Below are 17,035 nucleotides of genomic sequence, written 5' to 3' on the forward strand. Positions count from 1 at the left end.
GACATCCCTCCTTGGGAAGTCACGGCTCCCGATTTATTAGAATTTTGCCTCTTTCACAGGTCTCCAAAACAGATCCATCCCCGAAAAGGGACGCACCTACCATGATTCTTTTCAATGTGGTATTTGCGCTGAGGGTGAGTATTGTGCAAATGGCTTAGATCGGGGGGAGGCTGAGGGGAGAGCAACTCGTTTCCAATGAGTGCGTTGTCGACCTAGAGCGTAGGCAGAGCCTCCCTCCCTGCTTCCTTCTTTTTGTTTTGGTAGAATACACGTGACGCTATTTGCCATGTTTAAGTGTACAGTTTGATGACGTCTGGACAGTCATAGTGCTGTGCGGTCACCACCACTGTCTCGATTCAGAGCACGTTCACCGCCCCGGGAGGAAAGCCCTGTACCCACGGAGCAGCTGCTCTCCGTTCTCTCCTTTCCCTCCGGCCCCTGGACACCACCGATCTGCTTTCTGTCTCCGTGGATTTACTTGTTCTGCAGGTTTCATGTAAATGAGGTCATACAGTACATGACCTGTGACCTGTGCTGTCTGCCTGCTTATCACTTAGCATGTTTTTGAGGTCCATCCATGTTGGAGCATGTATCAATGCTTTATTCCTTTTTATGGCCAAATAATACTCCATTGTCTGGATAGACCACACTTTGTTTATCCATTTGTCTTTTGATGGACACTTGAGTTGTTTCCATGTTTTGGTCATTATGTATTATACAGTGCTGATGTGGACGTTTGTATACAAGTTTTTGTGTGGACACATGTTTCTATTTCTCTGGGATATATGCCTAGGAGTGGAATTTTGGGTCATGTGGTGACTCAGTGTTTAACCTTCTGAAGAACCGCGGAGCTGTTTCCACAGAGGCACAATTTTACGTTCCTACCAGCAATGTATGAAGGTTCCAATTTCTTCATATCCTCACCAACACTTGTTATTTTCCATTTTGTTGATTAAGCCCAGTTGTTTCTTAAGACAGTTTCCAGCTCTGTTTGAGGTGGTTTTCACTAGTTGTGGGAACTGTGACTGGGTGTTTGTTGTTTTGCGTTTGTTTTAGGGAATGTAACTGTTAAAACCTGTTAAAACACTGGGGATCCAAATAACCAGAAAATGCACTGCTGGGTGAGGACTGGCTTGTGTTATGAAAGGGACTTTGAAATACCTAGGAAATTTGTTTTCAGTGATTGTTAAATAATGGAATTCTGAAATACCTCACTATCAGTTTTCACCAAAGAATCCAGTAGTTCTTTCTAGCTGGGCACAAGTGATGTGCACAGTGGCTTACGTGCAGAAAGTGACAGCAAGGAATTGACGAGATCTCAGTGACAAAGGACAGTGTGTCCTCTGACAACCTGCACAATTAGACACCACTCTGAATCTCACGTGTTTTTCCATTGAGGTTTATTTGGTTTGGAGACCGTACATCTCACTGTGAGTGGCTCAAAATCAAAATGACGGTAGAGAAAAGCTCCTTTTAAATGGAGCTTAATTTTTAAGACTGGGTTACCTTGTTGATAAATAAAGACTCGCAAATTAAAACAAAATCATTTGTTAAAAGTGGCTGTCCCTGTGGTGTGACGTTCCAGGAGAAGATCTTCACTCTGTGCTTGACACACTGTCATGGTGTTTGCATTTTCACAGCAGCTCTGTATTTGTCATATAATGACATAATGCAAACGGCCACAAAGAGATAAATGAAGTAAAAACAAGCACGTGAATAACAAAAGTCCGTGGCGAATGCCGTCCACCTGTCAGCACTGATAACCCCTGTGGGACGGGCGGCGAGAAGCGGCCCTGGCCCCCCCGGGCCTTGCGGGCAGCCTGTCGTCTCTGGGGAGCTGACATGTGACGGCAGAGGGTACGAAGCCCTTGGGCCTGCAGTCCCGTCATCAGAAACCTTGTCAGGCAAACAAGCAGCTTTTACAACTGAATAAAGATTTTTGTAGTAATCATTGACCTGGAAGTAATCCTGGTGTCCAGCAGTTGAGGAATGATTGAACAGTGAGGTTACTGTTACACACTGGCCCATCCTGTGGCCACTAAGGATGAGAAACGGACGGGAGACCAGAGCCTGGCGGAGTGGAGGTCGGTCACTGCCCGGTGAAAGCACAGGGAGCGAGGCGGTGGAGGCCGTCACCCGGCCGTGACGTGGAAGAGTGGGAAAAGTTTCAGTAGTGTGAAGAGTTGGTACTTTAGAGTGGACATGTTTTTTTCCTTCCTTTCAGTAGTCATTCAAAAATGTGCACTTTTCTTTTTCCTTTGGGAAGTTTTAAATAAACCGTAAACTAGAGAGAACCGTCTGGCAAACCTCATGCGTCTGTCCCTGAGGCCTCAGCTGCTGCCCCTGCACCCTTGCCCTACCTGCCCGCCCCGCTCTGTTTCAGGGCAACTCCCAGACCTCACCGCTGTTCATACCCACAGACTTCAGAAGGCATCTCTAAAACATATGGGCACCTATTTTATGCCATGATGCCCTTTCTACATCTGACACAATTTGCCATAACATGTTGATATCAGCTAGGACCTGGTCCATTGAGACTTCTGATCACAGAAGCGTTTGTCCCTGTTAGACTGCTGACTAGGATGCAAACCCAGCCTGCCCGGTGCTTGGCGTCCCTGCCAGCCCAGAGCTCTCCCCACCCTTTCTCCCGCCGAGCATTCCATGTCAGGACTCATCTCATTGTGCAGCTGGCCTTGCTTTCTGTCCCTGTATTTCCTGCGGACTAGAAGTTAACTTTGAAGGCCTGGTTGTATTTGGGAACAAGATTCTGGGGTGAGAAAGTCTCCTGGGTGATGCCTTGAACTTCATGCCCCTTCACGTCACACAGGGTGAAAGTGTGCAGTTTCTGAGAATTCCCACTCAGGGCCGGCACACCCTGGGTGGCAGCTCTCTCAGCGTGTCCCTCACTCAGTGTCAGGCTATGCAGACAGGGCATGCGGGACACCCTGTCAGTGCAGGTCCTTGAGCCCCTCCTGGGCAAGGACCCCCTTGCACGTCTGGGAAAGTCAAGCGGGTGGTCCCCGGACATCTGACTTGGGGATGCTGTGGTGGCTCCAGCGGTGGGGCCTCCGGCAGAGGCTCAGGCTCTCAGGTGTGACTCGATTCCTTCTTCAAGGGGACAGTCATGTGTCCAGGGTCCTCCTCCTCCTCCCTGCTTTGCTGGTGGGAGTATTTTGATGCAGATTCTTCCAAATACGTATTTTGTTTTGAGGCAATTGTGTAGACCCTACACATCGGCCCTCCCGCTCTGGGGACACTGTTGAGGGGATGACCTCGACACGGAGGGGCAGGTGTGAGTTTTGCTTGTGAACATGGGACCAGCTGAGAGGATGAGACTCTCTCCGGCTCCAGGTGAAGAAAGTGCTTGTTTACTCTGTGGGTCAGGTTTTGGCTGGAAAGTCTGGTGGGCAACACTTGGGGCGTGGCCCTGCCTGCCAGATAAACAGGAGGGGAGGCGGCACCAGGGTTTCTAATCGGGCCATGCGTGTCCCTCTCCCGTGTCCCACCTCCGCCCCTGTAGATGACTCAGCAGCCCTCTTGGCCTCCAGAGGCGCCAAGTCATGGCTTACCCAGTTATCTGCTCCCCACGTGCTTCCACGGACCCCGCAGCTGCACCCTCCACCCTCGGCTTTGGCAGGTGCGGCTTTGGCAGGTGCGCTTGCTTGGCTCTCTGGCCCTTGATAGGGTGAGGAGGGGCAGGGCCCAGGTTCCTGCGAGCCTCCGGCACCCTGCTGTGACCGGGTCAGCCTGCATGCAGAAAGGGGTGCGGGGCCAGGGACGTGGGCCTGGGGCCTGCTGGCTCCCCAGTCACCCAGTGTCATTCCTGTGGGGAGGACCTGCTCATCCCTGAGGGCAGAAAGTATTCAGTGAGCAGCTAGCACAGTGCTAGGTTACTGCTCTCTGCACCCCTGTAATGCTGTGGCCTGTTGTGACTGAATTCTTACCTTTTTTTTTTTTCTGAGACAGAGTCTCACTCTGTCGCCCGGGCTAGAGTGCAGTGGTGTCATCGTAGCTCACAGCAACCTCAAACTCCTGGGCTCAAGTGATCCTCCTTCCTCACCCTCCCAAGTAGCTGGGACTACAGGCTCGCGCCACCAGGCCTGGCTGATTTTTCTCTTTTTAGTAGAGACAGGGTCTCACTCTTGCTCTGGCTGGTTTCGAACTCCCAAGCTCGAGCCTCGGCCTCCCAGAGTGCTGGGATTACAGGCGTGAGCCGCCGCGCCCGGCTGTATTCTTACATGTTAGAGGCCGATCGTGCCCACTAGTAGTCAACAGTACAGTGATGCCCACAGACACTTCTGGGGTTTTTGCCCAGGGCGGGCTCTGTTCGGAGTGTTTTATGTGTGTAATTCCCTCCAGCTAGTCCTTGGTGAGGGAAGCGCATTGCTGTCTTTCTCAGATGGGGACCTGTGGCCTGTGGTCACACAGCAGGCAGGCGGGCAGGATCTGTGCCCTCCGCTGCACCCCGCCTTCCTGTGCAGCTCCAGTACAGTGGAAATGTCTGCGTCCCCCACGGGGCGTCCCCCGCAGAGCCATCTCTGTGCTCCCATCCAGGTGACCATCCCCAAGAACAGAGGCTGGGGGCTGGCAGCCGGTGTTTCTGTGGGTGGGCGCTGAAGGGGACTCAGGAGAGTGGGGGCAGCAGCGGCCTCTGCAGGGGAGCCTGGGGAGGAAGAGTGCGGAAAGTGTCGTTTGAGTTTGTGCTGTGCACACGTATTGGCTCAGTTGAAACTGCGCCGAGCCGTGTCCCCGTGCGCACTGTTGAGTCTGAGCGTGGCCTCCTCCCACAGGCAAACGCCGACCCGTCGGTGATAAACTGCCTGCACAGCCTGTCCCGGCGCATCGCCACCGTGCTACAGCACGAGGAGCGCCGCTGCCAGTACCTCACCCGGGAGGCCAAGCTGATCCTGGCGCTGCAGGACGAGGTGTCCGCCATGGCTGACGGTGAGTGTGGTGGGGCGTGATGGGAGGGGCCAGGCCGGCCGCCGGCCTCTCTGCGGCGGGGTCTCTGTGGAGGAGCTGTCGGTTAGTGTCCACGGTGCACCTGTCGGTGGGGCCTCTCCCAGCCCGACACCAACGGAGAAGTCAGGAGCTGGTGCTGGCATCCGCTTTGGTGAGCCGGGCGTTGGAAAGGAAGTCCTCACAACAGCTTTGGGAGGTGGGGGCCATGGGCATCCCCATGTGCAGACGTGGAAACTGAGGTTCAGAGAGGTGCAGTATCTTCACTCCGGGCTGATCATGCCTGGGGGTACAGGCAGACTCCCCAAGGGGCACATTTGTAGACCTGCTTTCCTGGATGGACGTGCTGAAATTGATTTCCCAATTGGAAACTTCCTCCTCCTCCACACCCTGCTGGGTGGTTACCCCTCACGTAAGGTAGGCACCTCCGTCTGGCCCTGGTCCTGCTAGACACGTTGCCCTGGGGCAGGACCCAGCGAGGGGCCGATGGGCATATGCAGATGGTGAGGCGGGCGGTCTCCGGTTCTTTACTTTTAACCAAATTGAAGGATGACCTAATTGAGTTATCAACTAACCAATTTTTTTTTCTTTTCTTTTTTTCTTTTTTTTACTCTCTTTTTCACCTCTAGTTTCATGCTGGAACCTAACCAATTAAAAATAATTATTGCTGATCACTGTATGATTTTTGGCATGCCGTCAAGATTTCAAAGCATGGAGGGATACCTATAACAAGCCCTCCAGCTCTGTTTTCTTTGGTTAGCATCTCAATTATAAAAGAGCAAACTAGCACCTGTAATCCTGGCACTCTGGGAGGCCAAGGCAGGAGGATCGCTTGAGCTCAGGAGTTTGAGACCAGCCTGAGCAAGAGCAAGACCCTTCTCTACTAAAAATAGAAAGGTTAGCCGGGCATGGTGGCGCATGCCTGTAGTCCACCTACTCAGGAGGCTGAGGCAGGAGGATCGCTTGAGCCCAGGAGTTTGAGGTTGCTGTGAGCTGTGGTGACGCCACTGCACCGTACCGAAGCGAAGGAGCAAGACTCTGTCTCAAAAAAAAAAAACCCAAAAAAAAAAAAAAAACTAGGAACAAAATTGAAGTCAGATCTAGTTGTTCTAGAAATAAAAGTATCGATTGTCATATGTAAATTAACAACAGAAAAAGAACATCCCTGTCTGACTTAGGTGCATTGTCAGTAAAAATTTACTTTTTACGTTTGGCAGTTAGCTGCCAAAATTTGCCATACGTTTCTGTTTTGGCCAGTTATTTGCTAATTATAATTATGATCATAACCATCCAGAAGTTTAATTTTTTTAAACATTCTCTTTTGGAGTCTGTGACTTTATCACAGAAAGTAAAAAAAATTCAGCTTATGGAAAAGGATTAGCAAAAGACTTTCAATCACAAAAATAAATTGCATCAGCAGACACTTGACGGGAGGGGTGGGACGTGGCGTGGGAACACCTGACCCCGAGACAGAGACGGGGCTTGGGGTCTGAGGGAGAAGCCCAGGGCGGGCCCGCGAGATGGTTTGCTCAGCGGTGCTGTGACTGCGGGTGGGGAGGGCCAGGGACAGTGTAAACACAGTGTTCCAGGTCAACGTAGTTGAACAAAGCAGCCTCAGTCTAATTTTAGTTCGAATTGATGCATAGATCTTATAAAAAGAAGTGAGAAGTTTCCTGATGTTTGGTTGAAAGTCACTTAAAATTCTTTTTCAGTTAAACTAGTTTTTAAAGGTATTCCCTATTCTGGTCTATAAAAGTTTCCCTACTTCGGAAGCTTTAAATTCTTCTGTGATACGTGTGATTCTTGCAGGAAATGAAGGTCCGCAGTCCCCGTTCCATCACATCCTGCCCAAGTGCAAGCTGGCCAGGGACCTCAAGGAAGCTTACGACAGGTAAGCCCAGTGAGCCTGCTCGTGGAACCTCCTCGCTGGCCGTCCCTCCCCAGGGGGCTCCCCGCCCGCAGATGGGGCTCCCCGCCCGCAGATGGGGCTCCCCTGTGCTGGACGCCGTCCTCTCGGTGTGCAGGTGTCAGAGCTCTGCTGAGACTGGGGGGGGAGAGGACTAGAAAGGGACGGTTGTGTGGCTGCTCTTGAGAGAAGTAATTTTGGTGGCTGTTGTCTAAGTGCCGGCCCCTTTGCTGCGTGGAGTGCGCTCAGCTGGGACGGTCACCTCCAGACTCCTCTTAAAATAGAAAAGTGAGCCTAAATTTATGCTTGAGGGTCTGAAAGTATTTTTGAATCATCAAACACCAAGTGACATTTTACTGAGAATGCCACGGCACCACGTTCTGGGTCCACCTTCATGAGGTGGTTGTCGCTGACCCCCCTTTTCAGCCATGCGGAAACTGAGGCCCAGTGGGTGGGGCTGGGCCTGGCTGTGCTGCTTGCTGCTCTGGAGGAGTTGGGGTTTGGGACACTGCGTGCCCGAGGGCGGCAAGCGTTGTGGGCCTCGCGAACCCTCCCAAGTGTTCTGGCTGTATCAGTAGCTGAGCATCAGCTCTGTTAACGCTGGACACGCAAAGACGCCCTTTCTCATTGAGGGCATCTGTGTGACCCCTGCCCTGTGGCCCTGGGTCCTGGTGCTAGTTTCGGCTCCTCCCTGGCCCTGAAGCTGCAGCTGAGGACAAGGACCTTTCCCGCCCCTGCAGCTCAAGGGCCCATTCACATGGGCCTTGTCACAGCCGAGGGGACCACAAAGCACGGGGGACATTGCGGGGCAGACAGCATGTCTAGCGCAGGCTGTTCTGCTCGGCATAGGCTTGGCCATTCCCCCTGTGCCTCCCCGGCTACCTTGGGCCTCTTTCTGCGTCTCGCGGCCTTCTCTCCCTCCTTCCGGTTCTCCTGTTTTCCTGCGTCCCCCCACCGTGCGTTCAGGTCAGTGCCCCTCCTGGGGCCTTCGTGGGGCTTCGCTCCCTCCGGGTGGACTCCTTGCTCCCTGTGGGTTCTCCTTGAGGTGGGCCTGACCTGAGAGGGGGCAGGTGAGCTCCAGTGTCCGTGCCCAGTGGGGTGTGAGCAGTGACATTTCATCCAGGATCATTTCTTTCTTTAAAAAAATTTTAAATATTTTTTCTGATTTTTACCAACAATGCATGTTCATTATAAACATTTGGAAAATTTAGAAAAATATAAAGTAAAAGTCATCTGTAATCCTATACCCCAGGGATGATCACAATTAACATTTTGCTAATTTTCATTTTCTTTTCCTTTCTTTTCTTTTTTTTTTTTTTGAGACAGAGTCTCGCTCTTTTTGCCCACGGCTAGAGTGCCGTGGCGTCAGCCTCGCTCACAGCAACCTCAAACTCCTGGGCTCCAGTGATCCTCCTGCCTCAGCCTCCCGAGTAGCTGGGACTACAGGCACACGCCACCATGCCCGGCTAATTTTTAATATATATTTTTACTTGTCCATATATTTTCTTTCTATTTTTTAGTAGAGATGGGGTCTCGCTCTTGCTGAGGCTGGTCTCAAACTCCTGACCTCGAGCGATCCTCCCGCCTCGGCCTCCCAGAGTGCTGGATTACAGGCGTGAGCCACCGGGCCCGGCCCATTTTCTTTTCTTTTTTTTTTTAACTTCAGCTTTTGCAAAGGTGACATACTAAGTTTGAAAGTCAGAGTGCCTTGTGTCCTTCCTGCTGTGCCCCCAGCAGGTCTCCACTCTGGTGGCAGGGTGCGTCCATTAGGCAGCCGTGTGCACACCCGGGCAGACACAGATCTGTGGTTCTCTGTGCACGGCAGTAGCACACTGCCTGTGCCGTTTTGCCCTTCGGTTTCACAGTGTGAGAGTACAGCACAGACCTCTGTCTGTATCGTTACGCAAGGACTTTTCATTCTGCTTTTGGCTGCATAGTTAGCTACCCCTACTCCCCGCCATTTAGCTGGCTCCAGCCTTCTGCCAACCATTTGCGCGCGCGCGTGTGTGTGTGTGTGTGTGTGTGTGCACTTGTGTGTCCGCAGGATGACTTCCTGAAAGCATCGCAAATGGGAAAACTGCACTTGAGATGCTTTGCTTCTCTCCGTGGGGCTTGTGCCTCTCTCTCTGCTCCCGCCAGCAGCGCACAGACGCCTCTTCCCCCAGCTTTGCCTGCACAGGGCCTTGGCGGGCTGCTGGGTTTTGGCCAGTGCAACAGTGGAGAAGGGTGTGTCTCAGTCCAGCTTTATCTTGGTGCAGTTGTGCATCTCGTCACGTGTTTGCGCCCTCTCTGTTTCTGTGGGCCCTCTGCTCAGGTCCCTCGTTCACTTTTCTATTGAGAAATACAGAATCCTTAATATAGGAGGGAGGTTCGTCTTGTGTGATGTAAGTTGCAACTAATATTTTGCCTGTTTCTTGGTGACCTCTGGGTCTGACTCTTCCCAGGTGTTAGAGAATATCAGAGCAGCCAGAAATAGCCCTTGCCCAGTGATTGCTTTGGTTTCTAGCTCCTTCCGCTCTGGAGAGTTTGGTGCAGCCCTGATCCTGACCCAGGACAGCACCCTGTGGTTGTGGAGTCTGCCCCTGTCTTTGTGTTCCATGTTATCACGCTGATGTTTTCTCCAGGGGAGAGAATTACTGTCCTCTGGTCCTGAGTTGGCTGGTATCAGAAATCTCTTCTTTGGAAATTGTTGCCTTATTCTGAGTGGGAATCTGCATTCCTTAACTGGGATTAGACTGCAAGCAAAATCAGACTAAGCTGGAATTAAAAGAAGCAGCAAGCCGGGCATGGTGGCGAGCGCCTGTAGTCCCAGCTGCTTGCGAGGCTAAGCAGGAGGATCGCTTGAGCCCTGGAGTTCAAGTCCAGCCTGGGCAACATAGTGAGACCCCGTCTCTTAAAAAAAAAAGAAAACATAAAAAGCAGACCATTGACTGTATTTCTAACGGAAGAATGGGCTGTTTCTTGGATTTGAATTGCGTTGGAAAGTTAGGAGGAAACAAGGTTTTGGACTGTGTGTTGCATGACCTGCCAGACGGCCCAGCAGCTCGGAGCTGGAGGCCGCCGGCGCCGCCTAGTGGGCAGTCCCTTGAAGGACAGGAGTCTGAGTCTGGGGAAAGGCCGCCAGGCCGTCCCTTCAGCCAGGCATAGTGTGTTGTGCCCGGGGCGCCTTTCCTCCAGGCCAACTCCCACCCCCACCAGTCCTGGGTCTGGAGACTTCTGGAGCCATGCTGGGCGCCGTGCTCCTCTGGCCTGGCAGGGGTGTGCTCCCTTGGGCCCCACACCTGCCTGGGGCTCTGCGTCCCTCTGGGAGCCCCTCTGGCCTGTGGCCTCCCCTCTCTCCTTGTCCTGCCAGGTCTGTGGTGGGCCTTGGGGGCCTGGTCTGCCGCTGCTCCTGTGGGATGGGCTGCACCTCTGTGCTGAGAAGGGGAGACCGAGTTTCCATTAGTGATCAGGTAGCATAAAATACAGGGCCCCTTCCTCCTGACAGCCACTGTCTCCCATCCGAGGACTAACCAGGCCCAACCCTGCTCAGCTTCCAGATCAGACGAGGTTGGGTGCGTTCGGGGGGGGGTAGACCTGACGGGGACTTTCTGCCAGATCCCTGAGAAAGTTTTCTCGGAGCAGAACTGAAAGACCAGAAGCTGTGAGACTCAGTGAGTTTTGAGATTGGGGTGGGATTTTTTTCAAAGGAATTGTTCTGGATTTGCTATTTTAATTAAAAGCCAGGGTGATAATGTGGCTGAGTAGCCTTGAGACTTGGGTGTCTGTGAACACAGGCTGGGAGTGCGGACCCCGCAGGAGCCGTCCCACCTGCCCGAGCACCCGTGCCTCCCCGTGGAGCTCAGTGACCTTCGTGACAGCGTCGTACTCATCTGTGTGCCTGCTGGGTTGTGTCCCCCGGAAGGGCATCGCCGCCCGCCACTTTCTGTAACCCGGGCCTTGGGCTCAGCACGGCTCGTCCGCTAGCGGTTGAAGGAATGTGCAGACAGGAGTAATGACAGTGGACAGTGATGACAGGTGGGTTCCGTGGGGTGTGAGGAAGTGAGTTGTGGGGTGGCTCCGAGTTAACAGAGCCTGTGGTGCGGCGTGGGGGGCTCAGCTGGTGGAGCGGCCAGGGCGCGGCCAGGCCAGAGGGTCCTCGGCGGCCGGCACACGGCTGACAACAGTCAGAGCAGGGTCGGGCCCGGGATGCTTCTGAGTATCCTGAGGGTTACAGGCCCTGTATCCATAAAAATGCACCTGTGCATAAACTTTCGTTTGAAATTTCAATGAAGGCCTTTGGAGCTCACGTAGATTTCGGGGGTCACGCAGTGTCCTAGTACCTATGGTAGGAAGCCTGGCCCCGGGGGATCAGGGAAAGCAGGGGGTACAGCAAATCTTCGCAGGTCTCTGTCCTGGGGCAGGAAGAGGGATGACCAGAAGGAAACCAAATAACATTTCAGTTACAAGCTAAAGGTTAGAAATTGCCATTCTTTCTCAGATGCTGAAACGGGAGGGTGATGGAGTAAGTTTGTGCACACGTCCACCGTGAGTGTGAACGAGATAAGAGCGTGTTTGAAAGGCCAGCCACTGCCTGGTGCAGTTATCGCGTCCGGACGCAGGGCGCTGGCAGGAGCATCTATCTCCTGCCACAGACTGGGCTGGGCTTTCCTGGCTGGCCTGGAGCTATACGGGGAGCTGGATAAGCCTCAGGGCAAATGATGTTTTCCTACAGAGTGTTTTCAGACCAACCCTCTAACCACCTTGCAAATAGAAGTACAAACTTAGTAGGAAACCTTTCAGGGCCCAAATCATTCTCTGGTAAGGGATCTTGTCTTAAAACTGTAGAATTTAAAAACAGAGACAAACTTTTCTCATCCCTCCTCTTGGCAGACATCAGCATGGCTCTTGGCTTACCATCTTGCTGTAGGGTATTTGCAGGCCTTCCCTGGAGCTAGGGGCTGGAGGTCAGGCAGGCACATTCCCAGTGCAGCCATCCTTGACGTTTTCCAGGGACTCTCCCAGGTCTGCTGCTGGCCCTGGGGTGCTTCTGGTGGCACTTCGTGTCCCATACTGGGGAGCTGGGTTAGTTCATTAAAAAACACCAGCCTCCACGGTGGCTCACGCCTGTAATCCTAGCACTCTGGGAGGCCGAGGCGGGCGGATCGTTTGAGCTCAGGAGTTCGAGACCAGCCTGAGCAAGAGTGAGACCCCACCTCTACTAAAAATAGAAAGAAATTATCTAGCCATCTAAAAATATATATAGAAGAAATTAGCCAGGCGTGGTGGTACATGCCTGTAGTCCCAGCTACTCGGGAGGCTGAGGCAGGAGGATCGCTTGAGCTCAGGAGTTTGAGGTTGCTGTGAGCTGGGCTGATGCCACGGTACTCTAGCCCGGGCAACAGAATGAGACTCTGTCTCAAAAAAAAAAGAAAAAAAAATATATGTATGCATATATTAAAAAACAAAAAAAAGAAAGAAAGTCCCAAGAGAATGCCACGCAAGTGGCACTGGAGCTCACCGTGGCATCTCCAGAACCCTCACGCTCGTGGGACCCGGTTGCTGCTGGACTTCTGTGACCAGTGGTGTCAAACGGTGCATGATTGCCGGGACTGCCAAGTGGCAAACACACAGTTGTTGTAGCACCTGCCCAGCACGTTCTCAGGTGGGAAATCCCCGGAGTACAGTTACTGTTGATGTGATGGGACTTCTCGTACAAGCAACAAGAGTCACGTGTATGCTGTAGTCATGACAGATTTGTTCACAAAACGGGTTATGATTTTGCTTCTGTGTGATGTTTCAGCATCAGAGATTTCTAAAGCTATTATCAATGTATTTTTCTTACAAGGACCCCTTCAGAAAATAATAATGGGCCAAAGAGATGAATTTATTCAACAGATGAATGTAGCACTGTATGGGTTGTTTGGCACAAAGCAGATTGTAGTTTCTCACACCTCTGGAGCTACAGGTGCGAGCCACTATGCCTGGCTAATTTTTCTGTTTTTTTGTAGAGACAGGATCTCAATTTTGCTCAGGCTGGTCTCGAACTCCTGAGCTCAAGTGATGCTCCCGCCTTAGCTTCCCAGAGTGCTAGGATTACAGGCGTGAGCCACTGCATCTGGCCTGCATGCTGAGATCTTCACTGTTGCTTTAGTCAGGTTGAGCAGCTACCCTGGGTCCCCTGGGCAAATCTCTCGCGGTATGACCTTTGATTCCTTAAGAGGCTGGGCTGTTTCTCAGGGTTTGATACGAGATTTCCACCCCGCAAAGACCCTGGCCAAAGAGAGACGAGGCTCCGGGAGCCTCCATTTGCTCAGACAGGCTGGATTAGCACTCAGTTCTGGAAGTAGCCGAGAGTGGTAGCCTCCTCTGGGACCTTGGGAAAGGACCCCGGTTCTTTTCCCCAAATCTTTTTTTTTTTTTTTTTTTTTGAGACAGAGTCTCACTATGTCACCCACGCTGGAGTACAGTGATATCATCGTAGCTCACAGCAACCTCAGACTCCTGGGCTCAAGTGATTCTCCTGGGTCAGCCTCTCTACAGGCATGTGCCATCACGTCCAGCTAATTTTTCTATTTTTTGTAGAGATAGGTCTCACTATGTTGCCCACCCAGTCTTGAACTCCTGGCCTCAAGCAGTCTTCCCGCCTTGGCCTCCCAAAGTGCTAGGATTATGGGAATGAGCCACCGCGCCTGGCCCTTCTCCCCAAATCTTGACACTCACCAAACCCTCTCATGTGTTTCACTCTTGAGGGACCATGGACCAGCAGTGACCAACCTTTGCCTTCAGCCTCAGCCGCGGCCTCCAGCCCCCACCCCTGCACCCTTCCCCAGAGACTCTGCAGCGGGAAAAGCAGGTGTGGGTTTTCCGATGCCCTGAGGAAGGGCAGGCGGGGTGTTTGGGAGCCGTGGGCACTGCGGCGGGCAGATGCTTGGTGTTGACAGGGGTCCTGGGGGTGGTTGGTGTGACAGATGTGTTCTGTGTTCTCCCCATGTTTCCTTTCCCCTCTGCCTATTCCCTGCTTGAGAGAATAAAGACATTTTTGCATTTAAAACTGCTGGCCAGTCTCTGCCAGCCCCCTGGGGGGACCTGACGGGGAAGCTTGGGGCTGTTGGTCTGTCGCTTGAGGCTGCAGAGAAAAGACTGTCAGATGGATCCGTGGGTGCCCGGAGTGAGGGCTGTGGGGCTGCCTCCCTGTCAGGGGAGTCTCTCGGCACCCCACGTTGGTTGTCTCAGGGAGAGGTCTGCGGGGCTGTTTGCACCCCCTGAGTGGCGCAGGCAGAAGTCTGGCCACCCCTCCCGGAGCTGTCGGCCCACTGCACGCTCGGCCGGATGTGGGCGTATTGGTCAGTCCTGCCAGCTGGGATCTGGGAATAGCAGAGCAGGGTCAGGGGTGCTGGGAAAAGCACCGCTTGGCTGCTCTCCTGGGTGGTGGGGGCAGCGGGCAGAGGAAACGGGGGAGGCATGATCGAGATTGCAGCTTGGAGAAGAGCTGATGTGCGTTTTGCTCCCGGTTGAGAACTGGTGCTGTCCTCATGGGGCTTTGTGGGCCACGCTCCCCGTGCAATACCAAGGAGGGTGCCTGCCCCGGCTCCTCTCAGCCCGGCTGGCTCGCAGCAGAGGCCAGGCCTTGACAGTGGGCAGAGACCCCACCACCTGGTGCCTGGAGCCGTGGGGGACACAGTGAGGACCAGCCACAGAGGGCTTTGCTGGAGCACTTGCTGTTGGCGCTTAGTGAGGGGACGGTGTGGCTGAGCTGTGGGGCCGGGTGGGGGGTGGGGGAGGGCTGGCTTCTCCATCAGGGAGTTTCGGGTGGTCTCCCTGGAAACAACCTTTCCTCCCCCTGTGTGGTTCCCCCAGGGAATGACCCCGGCCCACACACCGCGGTGGAGCCTGTTCTCAGGGCGGGGGCTTTCCGGGAATGGCAGTGTCCCCAGAGAGGGCGGGCTGTCCCTTAGCCCCTTTCTTTCTTCCATTCACAAGCTGCTTCTCTGTGCCTGCCACGTGCCCGGCACTCGCCACGTGTGCAGTGAGCAGGGAGCAAAAGCCAGAGGCCCCTCCCTGCGAGCAAGTTCTGGTCGGGGGACCAGAACAGGCAGCATCCTGCAGCCAAGTGCTCAGGACAAGTGTGTGCAGGGTGAGGGGTCCGCATGCAGGTGGGGCTGGGCTCAGGGGATGCTTCACTGGGAATGTGACGCTTGAGTTGAGACTGAAGGATAGAGGAGGCTGGGCGAGGTGGCTCACGCCTGTAATCCCAGCACTCTGGGAGGCCGAGGCGGGAGAGTCGCTTGAGGTCAGGAGTTCGAGACCAGCCTGAGCAAGAGCGAGACACCGTTTCTACTAAAAATAGAAAAAGTTAGCCGGGAGTGGTGGCGCATGCCTGTAGTCCCAGCTGCTCGGGAGGCTGAAGCAGGAAAATTGCTTGAGCTCAAGAGTCTGAGTTGCAGTGAGCTATGGTGATTGGTGATGCCACTGCACTCTAGCCTGGGTGACAGAGTGAGACTGTCTCGGAAGAAAAAAAAAAAAACAAAGGATAGAAGGAGCCCTGGGTGTCTGGGGAGAGCTGGTGGCCGAGGGCCTGTGCCAGGTCCTGGGAGCAGCTGCACCCGAGTGGTACTGGATGTAGGAAATAAGGCCGGAGAAACGTCGTGTTGCAGGGCCTTGACTGGGCCTCCCAGGTGGGAGCCATGGCGCGGTGGTCAGGGGCCAGTGCTGTGGGCAGCCTGGGCCGGGTGGTGTGGAAAGGTCTGGATTCTGGACGTCCCTGCAGGTGGAGCAGACGGGATTTGCCCACGGTTTGTTGTGGGATGTAACAGAACTAAGGAGTCAGGGGTGGTGTCGCCGTGCTTGGCCGGAGCAAGGTTTGGGGCCTGAAAGAACCAAATTGCTGTTGCCCAGAGAATGTGGAGCAAAACGTTTGCCGTGGTGGTGCGGTGGCAGGGCTGGGTGGGACGGTTGGCTTGTGGTGACACGTCGCTCCTGGGGTGCTGCTGGCATCTTCAGGGTGCGGGGCGCTGTGTGCTTCCCACCACTGGAAAGTTCTGGAGGGCTTAGCCCCCCCCCCCTTTAGAGACAGGCACTGCCCTGCCTGGCTGCCCACCTGTGCCTGGGTCTTCATCAGGTGTGCAGGGCAGGCCCCTCACACGCAGGGTGCACTGAGGGTGCTGGTGTCTGCCGGGGCCCAGGCGGGCAGGGGCTGGATTAGGCCTCTCGTGCATTTGTCTTCCAGGACAGAGGGAGAGGCTCCTCGTGAAGCCAGGGTTGGACTACAGATGCCAGGGCTGGCCGGAAACACAGTTTTTGTGTGTGTATTCCTAATGCGTTTTCCTAACGTACTGAGGTCTGCAAAGATGCTGTCTTGCCCGTGAGGGCTTCGCTTACAGTTTCCTCCCGCCGGCAGGAGCAGTGTGCTCGGAATCAGCACACCTTGAGCAGGGTGGTGAGAGTGTCTGCTGTGCGCGGGTGGGCACGGGTGGATGGTGCCCCCGGTCACGGTGTCCCCCCGCAGCCTGTGCACGTCTGGTGTGGTGCGGCTCCACATCAACAGCTGGCTGGAGGTGAGCTTCTGCCTGCCCCACAAGATCCACTATGCGGCTTCCAGCCTGATTCCCCCCGAGGCCATCGAGCGGAGCCTGAAGGCCATCCGGTGAGTGCCCAGCCCACGCACATTCCCTGCCAGGGCCCTTCCCTCTGGCTTCTGCCTGAGACTTGACCACTTACTTGGCTCCAGAAATTCTCTTTTCCTCTTCCTACTACAGAAGTTGGCAAGTAGGGCTCTGCTGTTTATAGACGTTAAAGCACATGGTTTTATATCCAGCTCTGACCAGAAGTGACCAATCCCAGGTTTCCCTGGGCCCTCCTGGCACCACTGGGTGAGTGGGGCTCCCTGCCCAGGCCCTTGCCCTGGGGGACAGGGCGGCCTGGGCGGGTCTTTGGGGCTGAGCATCCTGGGGAGAAGCCGGAAGGATTTTGTCTTCATGGTGTTGGTCACTGGATCTTCTGCATTTGACTCAGAACTCGTGGGATCAGTTAGTTTCCTAAAGTAACTGATTTCCTGCCAGGAAAGAGCTGAGCCCGATCTTCTGTCCCCCCCCGCCCCCAATCAAGTGCCCTGTTTCATTGAATGTATCTTATTCTTTCTATATAGGGTCTCACTCTGTCACCCAGGCTAGGGTGCAGTGGTGTCATCAT

At 54.0% G+C, this 17,035-nt stretch overlaps 1 protein-coding gene across 4 annotated transcripts in view; it reads left to right on the plus strand.

Annotated features, from left to right (window-relative positions):
• Nucleotides 1-17,035, plus strand: part of NPRL3 (NPR3 like, GATOR1 complex subunit) — a 41,843-nt gene that overhangs the window by 14,275 nt on the left and 10,533 nt on the right. For 3 of the 4 annotated variants that reach the window (XM_069487218.1, XM_069487217.1, XM_069487222.1), the window contains 4 exons: nt 60-134; nt 4,791-4,944; nt 6,769-6,850; nt 16,353-16,490. In XM_069487218.1, the coding sequence (XP_069343319.1) occupies nt 60-134; nt 4,791-4,944; nt 6,769-6,850; nt 16,353-16,490 (449 nt within the window). The remainder of the gene's footprint in view (nt 1-59; nt 135-4,790; nt 4,945-6,768; nt 6,851-16,352; nt 16,491-17,035) is intronic. The other variant, XM_069487219.1, reaches the window with a different exon arrangement.

Source organism: Eulemur rufifrons, chromosome 14 (genome assembly GCF_041146395.1).
Source record: "Eulemur rufifrons isolate Redbay chromosome 14, OSU_ERuf_1, whole genome shotgun sequence".
Taxonomy (NCBI): domain Eukaryota; kingdom Metazoa; phylum Chordata; class Mammalia; order Primates; family Lemuridae; genus Eulemur; species Eulemur rufifrons.